Here is a 21,950-nt window from a genome sequence, read left to right as displayed (position 1 = left end):
TGGCTTTACTGTAGCCTGCATGCGATGGTGGCTGACTCACTCTGACCACAAACAACATTCTTGACTTATATCCCAAATTTGAAATGCAGCACGTTCAGATCAAGCATCCTCTGCGAGGACTTTTTTTTTGTGTCTCAAGGGAAGACAAAAAACAGAAAGGTCGTTTCATCCCAATGAGGATGTAAGAGAGGCATGACCTTCTCCACAGTGAGGTGGAAGTCCAAAACGTGGACAATAGACTGCATCATCTCCGGACAGACACACAAAGGAATAACTCCTGTAAAGGCCATTACACATCATGAATGCCGCATCGATTCAACTTTACAATTTAGAGGCTCAAAATAGCTGCCGGCAGTTTCAGCAGAGGACAAAAGGCCTACAGTATCCTGTTTTCTCCACCCACACTCACAATAACTCACTGTTTGGCAAAATCACCTTTTCCAAAGCTTCCATACATCTTGGAAACCAATTTGAGGATAATGTGTGGGTGCATTTATTTCCATAAATTAAATTTAGCTCTAAATTCTGCCAAAATAATCCACCATGGAAAACACAGTATTTACTTGACCAGTAAAAACGTGAGTAACTCAGGTGCTGATGTTGATCAAGCAATGAAACGTGGACTATTTACTCACGAGGGTTATAGCTTCCCCTCAGTTCATGCCGTACTGTTCACGCGCAACAGGAGCAGTCTCTTAACGTTTTGATTCATCCAAACAAAGTTAAACCATAAAGCCAGTCAAACGTACCAGAATTGAACTAAACCGCTGCATTGGTGGTAAAACCTAAAGCTTTAGTGAGAACCAAACAACCAGGCTGAGACTGTTTAAAAAAGATTCATCTATAGCTGCTTCCAAGAAGACTCTCATACAGTTAATTTGAAAGGAAACCAGACCACATGACTTTGAGATTTTAGCATGAAAACACAAGCTGTGTAATAACACAAATAAAATCTCGAGATCTGAAGACACAAAAATTGTTCAAAGAGGGCTTTTTAACCATCTACCATATTACACAAATTAACTTAACCAGACCACATCACAAAAGTGACAGATGAGTCCAGACCACCTTGAACCAGAGTGTTGGGTCCTGCAGACTAAATATCATAAATCTGGTACCTATGTAAAGCTATAATGAAAGAGAATCACCTCCCAGTTTCAAAACAAGAGAACTGAATGCCCTATCAGACTCTGCAATTAATCGGTCAGCTGAAGACACAGAGAGGCAGTGTCTCCCATTTCATAAAAAGAACACATTTTCTTGTCTTTATTTGACAAATAATTTAAGACAACTTAGCTCCTATTCCTTTGTTATGAGAGCTGCCAAGCAAACAACGTATATAATATGAAAAAATGACCATGAACCAGGGGAATTCCTGGGATCCTGTTTAGTTTGATGATTCATCTGCTTCTCGTTTACAGTACGACCTTCAGTAGTCTGCTCTACCTCACAATTGCAATCACATGCTCAGACGTAAACATTGTTCCCATCAAAAACAAAAAAAAGAATGTCCACTTTTTGTATATAAATGAACTTGTTCATTTATGTGCAACACCCAGACCACACAAGCAGGGTGATAAACAATTAATCTATTACCACAAAAAGTAGGAAATTTACCCTTTTCCCTGAAAGAAACACACAACTTTTGGGGAAATATACTTGTTTGCTCTCAGGGAACCTGAAGGGCCCTACCATAAATACATATTTACTAGAATACATAAATAAGTGGGATCAGTCTGTAAAAATAGAGCCAGTGAGGCCATATTCGCATGACAGATGTCTTTTACTAATATGTGTCTATAACCTAGTGTGTGTATGTAGGTGCGTCTACTGTATATTAATTCCATTTCACATGTAATATTTTTGTACTCTGCATCTACTAAGGTTTGACTACTTAAATACTCACAAAGTGCTTTGTAGATAACTGAAGATAAGAGTTTTAGTTATTCGAAGTGCACAAGCTGTACAGATTCATGTCTTTCTTAATGTTGTTTTTGTTGCCTCCCAGTTCTTAATGGCTGCACTGGTGCCTCGCTCCGAACGTGCACCAACTCCTTCGATATGCTGGGCAGTTGATGGAATCAAACCAGCTGGGTCAACATCACTCTTTCTCACGCTCACTTTTTCCCACTTTCTCTCCCTTGGGCTGATACATACACTTGTACATTATGGTTATTAATGTCATTAGGGAAAAAAAATGATGTCATGTTTATGTGACTTCATGAACATGCCAGATATTCATTAATTTTTTTTCATTTGGAAACAGGTGCTCCAGTGTGCTGTCATCATCTAATAATGTACAGTGATGTTTCCTGATTTAAAACAATAATGGACAAACTCCACTGAGGGTGTCATTGTCCGCACTGGGGAAACTTAAATAATGTACTGTTTTATTTCTAAGAGGACAAAAGTATCAAACCATGAAAGAATGTGGTTTACTGGTAGATAATAATAATGTCCCATTGCATGTAGTTTAGTCAATAACAACAAACAACTTGGCTCACTGTTAGAGGATACATAACTGAGATTTAAAACACTCAACATTATTGCCAATCAGCTCTAAATCTGTAATAAATCTTGATATACCAAGTTCAGCTGATTTTAAGTGAATAGTTCAGCATTTGGGGAAATACACTGAATTGCCTTCTGGCTATAAGTTACATGGGATCAATAGCGGTTTCATATATGTTTACTAAATGTGAAGAAACTTTCAGCAGCCAGTTAGCTTAGCTGAGCATAAAGAGTGGAACCAGGTGGTTCTACTAGAATGTCTGCCTTGTGGTTGAATGCTTCTTCTAACCAGTCAAATTGCAGTTTGCATCCACATCTGTCCAGACTCATAATATGGGTTGCAAAGACTTCAAAGGAAATTGGCCAATAAAGGTGATACTTTGTTAAAGAAGCCACAACCACAAACACACATGCTCAACCCGATATCACAGAAGATCTTCACAATCAGCACCGTTTCAACCCAAGATCACAGTCACCAATTCAGTATCTGTATTTTTTGCACTATAGTCTCCAGTCTGCCATTCTGTACCACCATACCGAATATTGACACATAATACTGGTTGGATTGTCTGGATTGTCTGTGGTCAGCCTGAGTCACTATGGTCTTAGGATATCCATGCACTGTAGACATTATGGTTTACCACAGACATAACCACTTCCTAACACTCGATGTCAATGACAAAAGCAGAAAAAATAACAAAAGAAACTCCTGCAGGAGGACAGGAGGATGTCAAGACAAAAACAGAAGAGAAATATATATAAAACCAAAATCATAGCCAAATTATAATTACATATGTGGAGAAATAATGTTGAATTGTAAAAGATAGCTGAAACTAGTGAGGCCTCTTATACTTTGGCCCTCAGTCTGACCATAAGACCCCCAAAACATGAGGATCATTGGAGGATTTATATTATTTCAGAGCAATCAAGAACCCACATCACCCTGATTGAAGGGATTACAGGCATAAACTCTAAATGGTTACATGCCATCAACGGAGAGAGCAACTGAGAAATTGAATGTGAAATAAACTTAAATACGTAAGTTAGTACAAAGTGGTTCATAAAACAACCCTCCATGGAATTCAGAAAATGGATCATGGAGGGAAATAAGGGATAAAACCTACACTTAGATACATAGAGAGAAAGAGACAGATGTGAGTCCATGATGTCGACACACAGCTGCACATTCCACATCTTCCCTCGCAAATTACTCAGTAAAACATCCTACAATCCCCAAACCTAATTAAAAAACATAAATTAGCAGCATGCCTGAAGGGACTGTGATGAAGAAGGACGGACCATAGAGGAGAAAAGACTGTTTTTATTGGCAGATCTCGTAACTAAAAACAAACTTTAACACAATTGTTTGTTCCACAGATATTATTTCACAGGTGATGGAAGTGACAAACCGCCTCTTGAGCTGCTTTTCTCAGTTTTCACAGATGAAACGACGAAGTGAAGCATAAACCGTGTTTGTGTGTGTGGTTGAGGTATCAGATGAACAGAGATCACAGACTACCGCAGGTCAGGATGAGCGTTTGATCTGAGACTGGTGGTGACACGGTGTGTACCCTTCACTAACTCACAATAAATGGAGGAGAACACATGAAAACTGAGGAGAGAAGGTGTAAAACATGGCTGATAGCAGCAAAGAAGATTCTCAACAGTCAACAGAAACTAAATCCCACTACAAGGACTCTCAGTGCTTGATATGTGGGTTGTTTGGCAGAGGCTGCTGCTTATCCTTAATAAAGGATCTGACCTGAGACCTTTCCACTCTGACCTTGGACAAGAGGAATGTCTGATCCCACCATTCAACTTTGTGGATGCCAGTTCCCTTCGACAATCACTTGTCTGCCACAGCACCTCCTCGCAGGGCCGCTATAATTGACACAGACATGAGTGAACCTTTAAGGAGTATGTCAGACAAAACCAGTGCTGCCAACTATAAAGCCAATTATGTCACTAACTACTACGGAAAATGCCATGAAATATGAGCAAAACAGATATATTCTAAAACCTGCATTGTTTAAACAACTGTTTTCCTCTTCCACATCTTTTGTGGCTGCATTTCTTTATTCAACTCCACAGGTTAATTAAATGAAAAACTTTCTTTGGACCACAACAACCTTTGAGACCATTAAGATCAAATATACTTTTATAGATATTCATGTGTGTCATTACTTTCACTAATGTGTGTGTGTGTACATCTATACACTGTATATCAGAGCTTCTGTCACTGTTGTGAATTCCCATTAGCTTCACACTAATGATACAGACGTTAAAGAGAAAGTGCAAACCCACTGAATGTGAAACACCTGGCCACAAGATGCTCAGAGAAGTATTTCTGCATGTGTAATGCACTTCTACGATGGAAACATGCAGCGTGATGCGCCTGGATGCATATCTGAAGTATCTCACTGTGCTGGGTGTGTGACACTCTCATTTGTAGCTGAGAATGATCTCTGAAAGATTCTCTGTAAGCAAACAAGATGGAGTTGAAGTCTGACTCAAAATGTACCTTAAAATATTAGGAGAGATGTGTTTGTGGGAAACATTTTAGCCTTGTTAGTGACCTTTCTCTCATTATCACTGCCAGTTAGTGGGTTGGTCAGTCCCAACTGAAATGTCTCAACAAGTGTTTGATGGATTGCCATGCATTTTTGCTGAGTCATTCGTGGTGCCCACAGGACGAACCGACTCCAGTGGCTTCCTGACTTTTCATCTAGCATCACTATGAGGTTGAGATTTTTTAGTTTTAAGTGAAATGTCTGAACAACTACTGCACTGTTTGTCATTAGATAAGGTACATGCAATCCTTCATTTTTTTTTAATTATTGCTTAACTCTTTATTACCAGGTCAAAACCAATGACAATCCCACCTGTCACAGCTCTGTGTTTAGTGCTCACTAGTAAATGTTAGCATGTTAACACATGAACTGGTCAGTTTAAAGGACAACATTGAACATTAGCATGTTAACATTATCATCTGGAACATGTTAGTATGCTGATAAAAGCATTTAAACCACAACAGCGCTTAGTCCGACCTCATAGAGCCACAAGTGTTGCTGTGGACTTTTAGTCGTGTTCCACAATAACAAAGATGTAGTCAGGTAGCGCAGTGTTTGTTCCTGCTTTGTTCTATCTTCTAACTTTGCCCTGTTTTTATCCATTCAGCTTTTAATGTTAAAGTAAGGTATCGTTTAAGTTTCATCATTGAACAATTTAGTCCTTGTGGACAATCAATCCTAGTGGGGAAATTCAAGGGAGGAGAGGACCACAACGACACTATATATCGTACAAGACACAATAAAACAATTAATAAAGAAATAATAATTAAAAAAAAAAGAGAGGTCAGGGTGCTCCCTATTCCTCTAACTGATGTGATTAAATAATTTCTGGTCCACTAAAAATGAGTTACTTTAGTTTAAACACCAAAAAAGGGATTCAAACATTTGGTTTCACTTCACATGGCCAACGCTAAGGCCTGCGGCTGTAGCTCGAGGCCTGTTCAGCATTTGTACAAAAGGGGGAAGACCTCGAACAATATCTCGATTCATTTCACCACACTGTCTGCAGCCTCCCTGCAGCCTCTGTGAATCCAAGTCAACATAAGAAGGAATTTGGGCGAGGATGCTCTTTGACTCACTGAATAAAACAAGAGGGAAGAAGGGGGTCCAAACGACTGTTCGAGACTGTGAGTGGGAAGATAAGAACATAAAACTGCAAATGTTTGTGTGAGTGAATGAAGAAACAAACTGAAACGGGCTCACAAGCAGAGTCAGTGATTAAATCACAGTGTCATTGTTGCTGTCTGGCTGCGTGACTCATATTTAGGCTGTAGCAAATGTTTTTCTCACAAACTAAGCATGGAAAATTGTGACCGATACAGTCGACGCTCTGCTAATACTTATTCTCTTTCATAACCAATCCAGCAATTCATTTAATTATTAATTTACCGTATAAGCTTTTTACAGGGCGTTTCCTCTGATTTTGTCCATCGGGCTGTTACTTACTTTTTAGCACAAAACTAAAATATCCTCTTCTTTTTTTAAACGACCAAACAAGGCTGGTTTGAAAAGGAGGGCAGCATGTCAAAAGGGAGAGTTTATACTTTCTGTATACTTTACCTTCCGGCAATAGTTCAACATGGAGCTCAATCAAATAATCAGATTTCAGCAGTAAAACAAACTCACACACATGCATACAGAAGCCGGAAAAGCAAACATCAAACATAACCATGTTTGAGTTGGCCTCGGAAACTGAGGCATGTCTCGATATAACACCAACTGTCCCATAGGTCTCCATTATAGTGACGGAGGAACATTTCGTGCAAGCCATAAAAGGCTTTCATTTTCTTTTATTCTCGATAAACAGTTGAGCTTGATCTTTTATACAGCTAATTCTGCTTCCTGTCATGTCTGCACGCTCTCATAAACCTCAAAGAAGACTCATACATTTACACAAAATCCAAACCAGTACTTAGCAAACTAACAACACAACAATGATAACAAACAACAAACAGTTGCTCATAACTTAACATTAAAGGTGTGAGAGGCATGGGAGGAGACTCTTTTGGTAATTACAGTACAACTGGATTCATTTTCTCAGGACAACCCGGACTATTTCAATATGTATGCTGCGATAATGTCATTTGATATTAAAAAAAAAAAAAATCGTCAAACAGATTTTGAATATATACATTTTTCAACACAGAGAATACGTAGGTGTGTTTGGTTTCTTCCGACTTGAAATCAGAGGCCTGTGATAACAAACAAAAGTATATCAACTGAGTCAAGTCTTTCATGGCTAGAGAAACTCTAGAGGGTTTATCAATTAAAGACTACTTATAGGATTATGTTTAAAACTCAATAACATTTACAGTTGTACAACATTTGTTTCACTTGACTGTGATTTTATAATGACACAAAAACGATGCTATACAAATTGAAATTGAACAGGGGAGCAGTGGGAGGGAAGTGCCGGGTCAGAAGGACATGACTTTGAAGGAGAACATGAACTCGAGCAGAGGGACCTGAAACAAGCAGAGCAGAGCAGAAACTTCCACTGAGCTCCTGTGACGAGGCTCCAGTATAAAAACACAGCTTTGGTTTCAGCCTGACAAAGCTCGACCTTCCCTTTCCTCAACAGGCCTGCAGGTCACACGGCGGCTCAACTCCAATTCCCAGGAGGCTGCACTGCTACAAACTGAGATAAATCAACCTGGGATTAGACCAGTTCTGCTCTGGACCTTGTTGCAAACAGACTAACCTGTCAGACCTTGTTATGTGGATTGTCATGCTGCTCAAACCTCTAATCAGATGATCAATGATATAATGACATCCAGATGGACGGATCCACTCAGTAACATGGACACTTGAGAAGTCTGAGAACAGCAGTGTTGTTTTAGTTCTGTTTATGAGTAGAAAAGGAATTCAAAAATTCAGGAAAATGAAGGAAATGAGGACTGACTGTTGAGGATGAAATAAATCATCAGGTTAGATTTGATTGTGCAGCAGACCTCCACTGATAACCATCAGGATGGTAAGATTAGTGTCCAGAGACACATATGACTACAATGGTGAGACAGTCAGGAGCAAAGGTTGATGCAAAGGTACAACCCCGTTTCCCAAAAAATTGGGTTGCTGTGTAAAAAACAGAATGCAAAGAATTTCCACATGATACCGAGATTCCCACTACAGAATCGTTTTTTTTAATGCAGAGCTGCCTGAGGGCCCGAAGATCACAGACGTCCAGTATTGGTTTTCTGAATCTTTTAATGATATCATGGACACGTAGATGATGAAATCCCACAATTCTTTGCAATTTCACATTGAGGAAAATCATTCCTAACTTTTTGCCCACACAGTCTTTAACAGAGTTGAGAACCTCTCCCCATCTTCACTGCTGAGAGACTGTGCCTCTCTGCGATGCTCTTTTTATACTTTCATGCTACTGACGTGTTGCCATTTAATCCAGTTAGTTGTGAGATATTCCACCAGGTGTTTTTTCTTTTTTACTTTTGCCTCAATGCCCCGGTCCCAACTTTTTTTGAGATGTGTTGCTGCCATCAAATTCAGAGTTAGCATATATTTTTCATAAAACAATAAAAAATTTCATTTTCAACATTTGAAATGTTGTCAGGCGCAAATGTTAACCTCATGGTGGCGCTGCGGGAAATGTCTGAATCACTAAAATTATCAAGAGATTGATTCTCCAAGCACCAGCAATATCTGTACCAAATTTCATGGCAATTTATCATAAAGCTGTTGAGATATTTCAGTCTGGACCAAAGTGGTGTCAGGCCGATGTTCTAGAAGAGAAGAAAAAGAAAGACGGGGCACAAGACGGAGAGAGAGGGGAACTGGACACGGTCATGTTATCTCAAAGTGGGCATTTAACTTTGTTAACATTCTTCACATGACAAGAAATAATTCAGTTTAATCAATTAGGCCGCAGCTGGAATGGAAGTTCATGGTCTACGATTCTCATCCAGAAGAAAAATGTCAGCTCAGTGAACGGCTGAACCCTCACTTCATGAGATATCACAGTTGTGACATTATGAATGGGATCATGTCTAGTCTTCAGTGCATCACTCTCAAAACCTCCTATGCATCAAATTAAAACAAATGACTCCAGAGATTCCATCATTATCACCACCTGTTGAACCAAACAGTACATAAGGAAACCGAGATTCATTTTCTGAGAAGCAGTATGTATGTTCTTTCTGTAAACACAGCTGGAAAAATCCTTCCATCTGAGCTCATTGAGAAGACGCACCTCTACTGAGGGGAAACAGACGACCAGAGATGCACGAGGAGGAAGGAGGAGGAGGGGGGGGGGGGGGGGGGTAAATGGGTAGAGAGCCGAAATGTGAAGACAAGCTGAGAGGGGAAGAGGGTGGACAGACCGTGTGCCAAGTGTCTCTTTCAGGGATAGATGGAGAGAGAGCGAGAGGACAGAAGACAGGGGAGATGAAGACCAGGGGCAGAACGAGGCTATAAAAGGAAGTGAGGGACAGAGCTATGCTGAGAGACCGAGGCCTGGGAGGACGAATTCTTTCAGCCCAGTCTGATGGGACCCCCGTGTCCCTCCATTAATCACTGAGATGGAGTCAGGGCAAAGGACAGGGGTGGATATATATATATATATATATATACAGTATACATTAATTTTCCAGAGACCACGTCCACCATGAATTTACTTCCGAACTTCATTCCAAGTCAAATAAAGTTTTCCTGTTCTACTGCCTATTACTTCGTACTGGATATTCCAGCTTTCCTATTCAATAAACACAAAATATATATATATATATTTCTTTAAAGAATATCATACAAACTAGTAAGCAAATTGTTTGCTAAAAACACCATTAATGACAACTACACAGGAGTACAGTTTGAACAAAGTGTAATAATGTTGAGATATTTTTAGAGTTGGACATGTGAAGGGTAAAAACACCACGCTAGCTTCAGGATATTCTTTGAGGTGTTGACAAAGAGGTGTTGACAAAATTGTAAAGGAATGTTTTTTTAGTGACAATTTACCGACCACATGATTTTGTAATTGATTAACAGAGAAAATACTGGCAGATTTATTGATAATTTAAGTTGTTAGTTGGAGTGGCTATGGTATAATGTTTGATGTTATACAGTAAACAGTGTGTGTGTGTGTGTGTGTGTGTGTGTGTGTGTGTGTGTGTGTGTGTGTGTGTGTGTGTGTGTGTGTGTGTGTGTGTGTGTGTGTGTGTATGAGTCCGCCCACATACTGTAGACTGTATTGTACCAGGGCAGTGGTATGAGTGTGTCTGTGGTTTCTGTGGGCTGTCACACATGGCTGGGAATGAGAATGAAGCATGAACAGCTATTATCCCTGGAATCAAACAGCTGGTATCCAAACACGCTCGCTGCCTTATACTCCCAACTTTTTCTTTTACCAACACAACATCTAAATAGTAACTATAATGTCATTTAAAAAAAATTTTTTTTATCCTAACAAAATCACAGCTGGAGACAGATTCTGATGACTCTGCACAACAGTACAACATGCATGTGTGTACTTAATGTCTGTGTAGATGAGCAGACACCTTTGTAACCTGGTTTTCCCAGAATCCCAGTTGTTAGGTAGTTGTTAATAGTGTTTCTAATGTTGCAATACTCCAAATATATGAATATTTTTTTTGAATCTATCTCCAGAAAGGGGATCAATAAGTTCTTGTTTTGCGTGACCGTTGCGCAGCACCCGTGTTACGCATGCTTTTGTGAGTGCTGGTCCGGCACATCTGCGATTGATCCATGATCCGAAGGATGAACACGGAATTTTGTGACCAACTCTGGAAATCGGTAACGGAGACCCTCGAGATGCTTCAGGAAATCTACGGCAATGAAGCACTGAGCGTTGAGAGGTGTTCTGAGTGAAACGTCACCGTCCAAAACCGAAAAATTTACATCTGGTCAGTCGTGCAATCAGGTGATATTTTTTTCGACATTCGCGGGGTTGTTAATCATGAATTTGTCCCCAAAAGGTCAGACTGTCAACACCGAGTTCTTCAGTGATGTTCTGAGCCGTTTGAGGGAAACATTCAGTGCAAATGACCTGAACGGTGGCGCGATGGCACGCGGGTTCTCCAACATGACAATACACGCACGCACGCACTCACTCACTCACTCACTCACTCACTCACTCACTCACTCACTCACTCACTCACTCACTCACTCACTCACTCACTCACTCACTCACTCAGCGCGTTGAAAGTTTCTCGCCCACAATAATCTGCTCATAAAAGCAAGTGCTGATTTTTATCAATTTTGGATTACTTGCTCACAAAAGCTAGATTCTCTGTGCTTCATGCACGTTTTTGATATATAAAACATGAATCAAATCTTCATTAATAAAATATGGCCTTCATGCTTTTAACACATCACATTTAATGTTCTTTTCTGTCCTATGCTGGCTCATATAAAGTATGAACGGGCCGAGTTTATGTTGTAAATATACACCGAAGTAAGTCAAATGTCAAATGTGGGGGTCCAGTGTGGGCTGTAAAGAATCTCTGACACACTTAACTCCACCCCGTTTCCTTTTCCTGTTTAGAGAACCTCTCTGGATAATCTATTTTCTCTTCACACAATTCTGCACTCAGGATGTTTCCCATAAAAATCAAACTTCACGAAGGCCACAGTTAAACACAGCCCACACTCTCTGCACGTGCAAGAAAGAAAATGAGGCTCACACATCCTGAAAATGAGGGAGAGAAAATAATCTGACAAATTAAAGACATCTTTAAGAAACCCACAAGATGCTGAAAACAAATCTCGGGCAGATTTACTGTCTTTTTAATCCTTGACCATAATTCTCTGCATTATAATTGTACATGCATGACACATTCAGAAGGCAAGCAGCCAGGCACACCAGGCCGTTCCTCACGCTTACAATGCAGACTTATTAAACAATCGCCACTACAAGGTCAAGTTTTCAGGGGAAAAAAAAGGGCGATTCCTGAGGAAACAATACTTGCACAAACAGAAGACACACGTACCGTACTTCCATTCACATGCACATGCCAGTCCATCGACACAAACACAACTGCAGTATTGAATGCAGAGAGGTCAGCGGGTGCCTCTCTGAGGTGAGGGAAACACCTCAGTGGAAACTGCTCGTCACCTCTGCTTCAATCTCTCACCACGCAACACACACACACACACACACACACACATTGATGCCTGTGCAAACACACATCAGTGTCAGAGAAGCCCCTCAGAAGGGCTTCTCATCTGAGGCTGTGGCTTCCTGCATACCAGCACAATGGGCTCTTCCCCTGATTGTTACAGTCGAGCACTCCCCATGTCACAGCCACTATTTTGGCAGTGGATGTGCATACCGTTTTTCTAGCCTTATCACAGGCAGACATCTTCCTCTTGCTCCGGACACACACCTTTCCTCCCCCCATAAAACAATCCCATTCCCGAGGTCAGTCACGTGTCTGCTCTCCAGTTGGTGACTCTCACCACACAACACTCATTCAGTTTTTGAGGCAGGCTCATGCTTTTAAACCTCCCCAAATGACCACCACGGCTGTGGAAGCAACCCGAACTGTGTTTCCATCATTTGCATATTTTTCCTACTCTCTTATGGATATTCAAAACGCACACATTTTGATTTAGTTTGACCCTGTGTGTGCAATGGGATACCGGGCCAAGACGGCACATGCAGAACCAACATCTATCACAATCATCCACTTAGTGGAAAATAGGGTAATTGCTAAAGCAGACGTTGCTGCTTGGCCTCCAGGTACTGCGGCCAAGGACATCTCTTCCATGGTCTCAGACCAACTTCCCACAAGTCATACATCCTCTGCCAGTATCACCCCCCAAATTCCACAGTGCTCAAACACATCTTGAAATACATTCTCAAACACATGAGAGTCAAAGCCTCTCAAAGGGCCCTATACGAAACATCCTGTTAACATTATAGCCTCGAGAGCCTTCCTTCCTCCGCCAGCGGACACTGATAAATGGTATTCGTGTGCACGGTTGATGTGCGTGTTTGAAGCCGGAGTGGTGGCAGTTAAATGCATCCACATTATCATGTTTTTGGCTCTCATGAATCTGCGGGTTACATTTTCCCACCGAAGTAAAGCAGCATCATGAAGATACAGTATATTCAACAGGCTCCAAAAGTGAATAGAGAAAAGATATCTGAAACGATTAGCACTTTTTCACCGTTACATAGCGTAGGGTGAGAGTCACGTTTAGCAGAGCAGCAGCGAGTGCACCATCGGTGTGACTAAACGGGAGGTGTCCATGTAGTGTCGAGCGTCGGGCACCGACATTTTGAGTCCTTTACACAATGCCCGTAGTTATGTGCACAAATCAAAGAAAAACAGACTTCAGGCCTAAAAATACACTTCAGGTTGGAACATGAAAGTGGTTATGCTGGTAGTATACACAGTATTGATCAACGTGGAATTCTACTGTTCTGTCAGGATCATGTGAGATGACCTGTACGACTCAAAAACGCGACTGAGACGCTTTCTGGATAGACAGGGCGTTAGTCCGGATCAACTCAACTCCCTGTAAAGACACAGAGTCACATCGCACCAGCGGGAACCCTTTTTTGTTTGATGCCAGCGAACATTACAAATTAAATCCATCATGAAAACAATCTTGAGAATTACAGTTACAGGCAGGGGAATTCCAAATGTAAAACGTCACATGGAGATGGATGCTGGGAATCTGTTGCACAATGGTTTGTTTCAATCAAGTGAAAAAGTCCCACGGGCAGATTTAGATGTGAAATTAACCAGAAACATATTTTCTGAGATGCAGTCGAGTTTGAGAAAATTCTGTGTCAGATGGGAAACATCAGAGTGACGTGCACGTGGTTACTGTTTCCCCAAACTGTTTTTACACCTCCAGCTCATAGCTACTGAAACCGACTCCGCATTGTGCTTCCAACAGCCTCTCTAATGTTTACAGATGGAAATATTTCACTAAAAAGTCAGATGCTGCTTGTACGTCACATCCAGAAACCAAGATTTTTTGTTTTTACTCCAGTTTTTTGCATAATGAATGTGAAGTTTCTCCTTATGACAATTTAGTTGTCTGCGAAGAGCACTGCCAGGATCCCGCCAAACTAAAATTAGCCCGCTGTCTCCCTGCGTCGCTGCCTTGGAGAAAAAAACGCACAGTACACAGAGGAGCTGAGCTATGTCACATGCTTTTAATCAAGACCTGACCAAATCTGATAAAAGCAAGAGACAACAGGGCCTTTTCATTACGATCGACCAAATAACTTTTCATCTGAGAGCCTTGAGTATGATATTAAATACCTCGGAGCAACCCAAACAGCTGACAACCTGAATATGCCCAAACAAAGAGAAAATGAAACATGCTGCACACGCTAGCACAGACACACACGTTGATTCAGCATCACACAGGTGGGCTTGATGAAAGGAAACAAACGTAGGCAATGCAAAGTCAGCAGGTCTGGAGAGAGAAAGGATAAAACATAATAAATCATTACAGAACATTTTATGGGCTATTACTTTGGCCCAGTCAAACATTATCACAGTATGTTGAGACATCTGTATTCTCTCTCTTACTTAAAATTGTAAAACAACTTCTAAGTGTAAAGTCAAATCCAAGTGAGGGTGCTCACGCTTGTAGGTGTGTCAGAAAGCAACAAACCAAGTGAACAAAAAGGGATTTTTAATGTCAGCAACCGCAAGGAGCTGCTCCACTGACCAAAAATACTGAGGATTTAAATCATTGGTAGTTGAATCTTATTTTTCTAATTGAATCGCTGAACTTTTTTTTTAGCTGCTTCTACACACACACACACACACACTGAAGTTTACACACAAGTATACACAATTTAAAAGTCTTTAAAACTAAGGCCAAGGATTATCTCAAAATGTTCTTATTACAAAACTAAGTATCAAAGGCATCCGAAAATCTCCCAGTTTAAGACTAATTGGTGGTTTCCTCGTCCGTGTTGGCAGACAGCTGCAGATGTCTGTACTTGCATGCACTTTTATAAATATTGCAATTGAGAGTTAAACAGCATAAAGAATAGATCCTTTGTTTATTGCCATTAGCCAAACAACAAGAAAAAAGAAAAAGAAAACTGTGTGCAGCTGCTTACCAATAGTATACAAACATAGTGACATACATACAGAGCCAAAACTATCGTCCAGTTTATTTTGCTGTCAAATATTGGGCTGCACATGAACATGCACAGAGGCAAAACCGCGCTGGCTCAGAGATACACTTGCTTTTAAACTACGCCTTGCATATTTTGGGGCGTTGGTTTTGCACGTCCTCAGGAATTCACGCAACACGTATGCAAGACGCATTATACAAACTACCGGCAAGGGAAGTGTAGGGGCAGTATGAAGACGTGCCGGATCAGGGACCTTCAAAACTAATTGGAAACAAGTCAGAGACCGTTACGTTGGTGCATGGTGGAAAATGCCAGAAAAGTGGAGTGTGGACTGTGTCTATGATGGGTTTTGTCCTTCTGTGATCTTAGAAGCAATAAAGTAGTGATTCTCCCGATTATTCACGGTGTAAACGCGAACGCATGGTTCAAAAGAAACATCTGAGGCCTTATGTCACGGGCACTCTCAAGACCAAACGAAACAGTTAATAAGCTGAAAATAATTTTAGTGTGCTGGCTTTACTGTGAGCAGATGGAGGCCATGAAAAATCCTCATGACTAAGTATTTATAGATAAGAAGAAGCAACAAGCACATGATAAATTAAAGTGAAGACATTTCCTGCACCATGGAAAAGTTTTATCTCCTTAAAAACTCTGCAGACAGATTCCCCTGTTTTGTGTCCCTCGCTGAGTTAAAGTGAAAGGACAGGCAGACAAAGAAGCAATGCATGATTAAAAAAAAAAAAAAAAAAAAAGAAAGACATCTGTTTGGAACATGATTGGTCCAGCTGAAACTGATGAAGCTTCATATTAGCTTGAGATGAACTTTAGAAAGCTCTGTTTGGCAAATGAGGATTGTGGATTTGTGCCCAGATTTCTTAACAGTAGAGAGGTGTGAGAACAGGATCCCTCCATGGCCAGTACGTGAGAAGGATTACAGCACCAGTCCATCTTTCAAAGGACAAATTGGCACATGAGTATTGCATTTTCAACTTATCTAAAATTTTTCTAAAAGCATGCTGTATAGATTTCTGTTTTTTCACTGTTTTTTCCAGGATATGAGGAATCTGTTGGTTTCTATTCATTTATGCACAAAACAGTCTCTGAAACAGATACGTAATCAATCACAGCTCAAAAACTATACCACCACATGCCTTTCTTATTAAGCACAGAATTAGTTAAGAGGATAATTTGTAACCCATGAGTACCCCTTGACAAATGTATACCCACAAAGCTCAACAATACCTCATCCTGCCTGCCGAGGTCATGACCCCACCCATCAAAGTCAGGTCAAAGGTTCAAGTAGAACACAACATACTCCTGATATCTCATTTCTGTTGGTTCATTTTGTAAAACAACACACTGTGAATGTGTGAACGCCAACCAATAAACTTGCAACGTGAGTCAGAAACAGTTTTGAGTTGTGTTGCTGTTTACCAGCATGAAAGTCAAAAACCCTCCCTTCCTAAGGAACTCTTCAACCAGACACTCCCACTGGCAACACTGAGGTCTGCGTGTGTCTGCCGAGCAACTTCAACCAACACAATCCAACCCCGGAGACGCTGGTTTATTTTTCATTTATTTTACATGAACTGTCAGTAGGCTGCAGTTTTGAAGTGAAAACTCACACAAGCAAAAATGTACAACTTACTGCGTGCGCTCCCGAGGCGAGGATGGCGACGAAGAGGCACAAAAGCAGCAGCCTGTTGATGACAGCGGCCGCGTAAAAATGATGACCAATCAATCATGTGGTAATCGTGTGCTGTGAAACGTGCGCATACTGTGCTCACCTCAGAGTCTTCTGCCCTGTGTTGTGTTGTCCTTGCATGGTCCCAACTCATGCGGATCGCAAACTCAAGTCCCACGCCGCTGTTCCACTTGTAGAAACACTTTTACAGCATGACTCCCCGACCTGAGGCAGACCGAGACCCCCCCCGTAGTGATAATTACTGGTTAATCATGAGTCCATACATCAGACCCCGTCTGTAGATGTGTATTTGTGGTGAAGTCGCGCTACTTCACAAACTTTTACGGATGAAAACACTCACTGACTTGAAATGATATCTTGATTTTTTTTTTCTCGTATTAATTGATGAACAAAGTAATAACATGCACAACTTACAGACACTCCAGTCTGACGCGATGGTGAGTGAAGGAAATGGGTATCACGAGGAGAAGAGATGCTCTGACTCCCGGGCTGAAAAGTTTCACGGCAGGTCCCTGTGGCGCAAAAACCTCCTCAAATATTCTTGCAAAAGCACAAAAGTGTGCCGAGAAGTCCCTCTCCTTACCGAGAAAAGTCAAAGTGTTCGTAACAGCAAGGTTGAGTCAGTTTGCATGAGCGAGGGTGGTCGTTGTGGGAGTGGGGTGGGGGGTGTGGTGCAGCAGAAAACAAGACCAAGTTGCATTGATCAGAACCTCACATCACATCGTCTCGGACAAAGATGCAGCCAAACGTGCTGCCCGTGCTCCGCCGATAAACCTCGAGTTCCCTGAAGAAAGAGGACGAGGAGCGCACAACAGGTGGCTGACTGCGGGTACTCTGCACAAAACACACCGCCGAGATGCTGTTACCGTCCGGCACTCTGTTACTGCTGGCGGCTCTCTACTCCTGTGTACATCTGACAGGATCAGAGGTAAGTGGACGATTTTAGGCTCTATAATATTTGTGGCTGGGATTACAGGTATATTTATGCATGATTAATTTCTAATTTGATAATATGGGCAACTTTCCACTGAGGATTAGGCTTTCTCCATGTGCGTATGGACACATGCAGAGTATCTAAACAACTCATTGATGTATTATTCAGTCTGTTGATTTATTGTGTTAATCTGTGACAAACTATTGTTTCTCTATCACTGAGACACACACTCTTGGTGCCAGATGTTTTTTTATTTTTCACTGTGTAAGAAATGTATCTGAAAAATTCAAACTTTTTTAAAGTCGGGCTCCGTCATGCTGCTGTGGACACTTTGAGTTGGGTCCACTCCCAGTCCAGCCTCCTCCACTTCTGCTGGAGAGGAAGGCGGGAGGGAGAGGGTGGGGCAGATGTGCTTACAGTAGCCGGAGTGTGTGTGTGTGTGTGTGTGTGTGTGTGTGTGTGTGTGTGTGTGTGTGTGTGTGTGTGTGTGTGTGTGTGTGTGTGTGTGTGTGTGTGTGTACAGAAAGATGTCTGTGATGAGGGACACATAAATGTGTAAGCAGTTTATCATTGGTATATTTAGATAATCGAATAAAAACACATTTTAATGCACTTGGCTCCACAGTCCGGAAGAAGAGAACCACTGGTGGTCGTCACCGGTACTGCACTTTAAGGCAGGTTTCACCTCCAACCACCAACAATTACTTCCATTTTTATATGTGTGCTGCATTCAAATGGAACTGGTGAGCTCGTGGTTACAACACGGGAAGTCTTGTGCACCTCATGCTTGACGTTCCAGTGGTTAAGCCGTAAAAACACTTTTGCTAAGCAACGGCAACATGGACGGCGTATAGAAGCCAAATAGGCTAACAATTTAGCAAGCAAGAAAATGCAAAGGCGCAGAGGGGAAACATGAGGCTGTTTGGAGGATCGACATTTTCCTCAGACGTAGGCCGTTATCTAAGTTATGAAGACAAATTCTAAATGACTAATATTACAACATATTAGCTGAACATCTAACGAAAAATGAATTTCCAAGACCTCTGCCATTTCAGTAGATGACAGCAAATGCGTCACAACGCGTGACCTCGAGGCTCATAGAACATTTTGAGTTCCGACGTCGTGAACACCACGAGAGCGCCGTTCATTCGGACTCTTCTCGTGCACACGGTGAAAACGAGCCCGTTTGAACGCGGCATTAGTCTACGGTTGTTCCTCCCCTTAAATATGTCCCAAAGCAGTGTTTCTTAAGGGCTAGGGAAAGATAATGATTTTACTTAAAATAATAACTTGAACCGCGTTGTGTAGGTTACTGCTTTATGGAAGCTTTGTTGTCGTGGCGACAGTAAACACAGTTTTGAAAAAGTGTCCCAATGTAGGGTTGGAAACTGGACGCTTAGACTGATCTACTGCAATCAAGTCCACTTATATCAAACCATCTCTCCAAGCCGCCGCCTTGAAAAAGGAAAAACTCACATTAAGAAGGGAAATAAAAAAGAAGCAGAGCTTCCTTGAGCAGACTTTGAGCAGAGAGCACACATCATTATTTGTGTCAACATTTGAGGAACGCAAAGTAGTGTCAGGGAGCCAATCTGGTGAGCAGCGACGATGACGTTGTTTTCAACGCGCTCTGAGCGGGCGTGTTGTCATGTTGGAGAACCCGAGTGCCGTCACACCACAGTTTTCCATCAGGCACCTCAGAACATCACAGTTGACCTTGGTGTTGACAGTCTGACCCCCGGGGGACGACTTCATGGTGCGCAGCGCTGTAAATGTCAAAGAAAGCCTATCCGGTTGGTGACACTCTGCCCCTCTGGAAACGCAATTGCTACTCGAAACATCAACGCCCGGCTTATTGCTTCACTGCCGTTGGCGTTTTGAAGCATTTCAAGGGTCTCCGTTGACGATTTCCGGAGTCTGACACAAAACTTGGTGTGCGCCTCATATGCTTTCATCCATAGTGAAATCGCACGTTGTTTTATCACCAGATGTTCTATCACCAGACAAATCATTATTCACTATTATTCATAATAATCTGAAATTTGCCATTTGGACTGGGCTCTGATTCAGGCAGCTGCGTAGGATAGAAGTGTGGGATGTTGAGAGCCCACATATCCAGTTAAACAAAGCGGAAAAGTCAACTTGGAGCACGATCACGAAACAGACACAGAACATCTGCACGGAGAAGAGGATGGGTGAGGAGGTGTATATCTGGCTGAACATCTTGTCACTGATCAGATTACTCAAATGAAATCGGAGTCATTCAAACATTCTGGATTTATTGTCGGGAGTTAAATATTTTCCCATCCACCCATTGGGAGGTCCACAACAGGAAGTTTGTGATCCTTTCTGGACTTTTGTTCAGACGAAGCTGCACGGTGGACAGAGAGCGGTTTTCCTGACCAGGACAATGAAGCACGTATTTGTTGACGTAAATGTGGTCACAAGCATCGTTTTAATTTAGATTTAAAACAAATTAATTTTCTGTACACACGCCTGCATAAATGTGACTCAATTGAAATAAATCTGTGTCTTGGCGGATGTTCACAAGTAGCTTCAGAGTGTTTATCTCTTCTTTCTCTCCGGAGATGTGACTCAGTGTCGTAGGCTTCTGTTTGCATGGGCTCCTTCACTGAAAACTCCTGGCCAAGCTAAGAACATACAAATAATTCAGTCAGCCACAAATGTATGCACACACTCACTAATGTGATGACCTAGAGGGTGTCAGACTGTAATTAAAAATGTAAGATTCTCTCTGAGGGTGAAGCATTGAGCGAATATCTGGCTCTTTGTAGACCTTTTCTCCCATTTGTTTCACTGCATTGTCTGATTCTGAATGAATTTGTCAGCTGTTTATTAAATATCAACAGAATAAAGTTTCTCTCCCTTGGCGGTCATTTAATCTGGTTAGAATGAGTCATTTGTAATTCCTAGAGGAGCATTAGTAGGAGGAGGAGGAGGAGGAGGAGGAGGAGGAGGAAGGGCAGATTAACAGATTCCTGGAGTGACAGTTTGTGTGTGGGATGTTAGATGGAGGGATTTGGAGAAGGTGGTAGCTGGTGAGAAAACACAAATTTCTCTGTGCTGCTTGGTTCCCGCTCACGGGTGAGCTATGATGCTCCCCAAGACGTTGAATCCCGACGTGGTTAAACCCAACTCCAAAATGAACGGAGGAAGCAGCGCTGAGAGCCGTTAATCCTCACGCAGCCTGAGAAATGTTTTGTCTGTTGAAAGCCGAGAATCACGATCAAGACGTGATCTGTTGCTGCCCAAAGTGCCGACAAGGCTGCTTGTAGTTTTGTCTAGGGCTGATCCTGTAGACCAAACCCCCCCCCACCACCACCACCACCACCACCCCCACACCTCTTGCAGAAGCAGCAGCTGATTCTGTCACTGCGACTGACCACCAACCAAGCAATGCACCCTGGGAAGGCACAACCTGCCTGACCCTCGTCCTTAGCGTCGTAAAAATGCCTACATTTGGTAAGGTTGTGGTAATGTTTGTGTCCTCTTATTTTGACAGGTGTGTCTGGGTCGCAAAGATAATTCTCCCCTGACCTTATTACTCGAGTACTGTGGCAGGTATGCCCCACTGTCTGCTTGTGTGTGTGTGTGTGTGTGTGTGTGTGTGTGTGTGTGTGTGTGTGTGTGTGTGTGTGTGTGTGTGTGTGTGTGTGTGTGTGTGTGTGTGTGTGTGTGTGTGTGTGTGCGTGTTTCTCTGTGTGTGTTCCCCGTCGGTGCCAAGTGAGGAGGAGGATTAGATAAATTGGTTAAGCATGGTGAAGCTCTTTTTAGTTCCCTGTGGTCCGAGCATTATCGAGGTGGCATTTCACTCGGATTTGTCACAGCTGCAGTTTTCTTTTCGCACGTAAAACACCTCGTCTGTCCCATGCTAATATTTTCTGCACCTTAAACACTTCCAGTTCAACTTGCCGTTAAGATTGGTTACTTCTCTGAGGTGTATCGTTATGGTGAAAGTGCAATTTAGCTGTTAAACTGTGAAATTGGTGTGTCATAAATGTCATTTGTGGTTTGTGGACCAAGATGGTGTAATGGATATGTCTGTCTGACGGAGGTGGGAAATGATGGAGGGAAACTCTGCATGTATGAGGAGGAGGAGGAGGAGGAGGCGGCAAGGGT

General features: G+C 41.9%; 2 protein-coding genes across 4 annotated transcripts in view; one reads left to right on the top strand and one right to left on the bottom strand.

Moving 5' to 3' along the window:
• Positions 1–17,509, bottom strand: part of col4a2 (collagen, type IV, alpha 2) — a 54,596-nt gene extending 37,087 nt beyond the window's left edge. For all 3 annotated transcript variants that reach the window (XM_069713693.1, XM_069713695.1, XM_069713694.1), the window contains exons 1-3: positions 17,291–17,509; positions 16,959–17,080; positions 16,820–16,871 (exon numbers count right to left, since the gene is read on the bottom strand). In XM_069713693.1, the coding sequence (XP_069569794.1) occupies positions 16,820–16,871; positions 16,959–16,996 (90 nt within the window). In that variant the 5' untranslated portion in view covers positions 16,997–17,080; positions 17,291–17,509. The remainder of the gene's footprint in view (positions 1–16,819; positions 16,872–16,958; positions 17,081–17,290) is intronic.
• An 82-nt stretch (positions 17,510–17,591) lies between these two features.
• col4a1 (collagen, type IV, alpha 1) overlaps positions 17,592–21,950 on the top strand; it is a 40,660-nt gene continuing 36,301 nt past the window's right edge. The window contains exon 1 of the mRNA XM_069713696.1: positions 17,592–17,804. Within this exon, the coding sequence (XP_069569797.1) occupies positions 17,733–17,804 (72 nt within the window). The 5' untranslated portion in view covers positions 17,592–17,732. The remainder of the gene's footprint in view (positions 17,805–21,950) is intronic.

This window comes from Brachyistius frenatus, unplaced genomic scaffold (assembly GCF_029030835.1).
Source record: "Brachyistius frenatus isolate BFR_SWC_R1_liver_20210118 unplaced genomic scaffold, ASM2903083v1 Contig_120, whole genome shotgun sequence".
Classification (NCBI taxonomy): Eukaryota; Metazoa; Chordata; class Actinopteri; family Embiotocidae; genus Brachyistius; species Brachyistius frenatus.
This window is presented reverse-complemented; position numbering and strand designations above follow the sequence as displayed.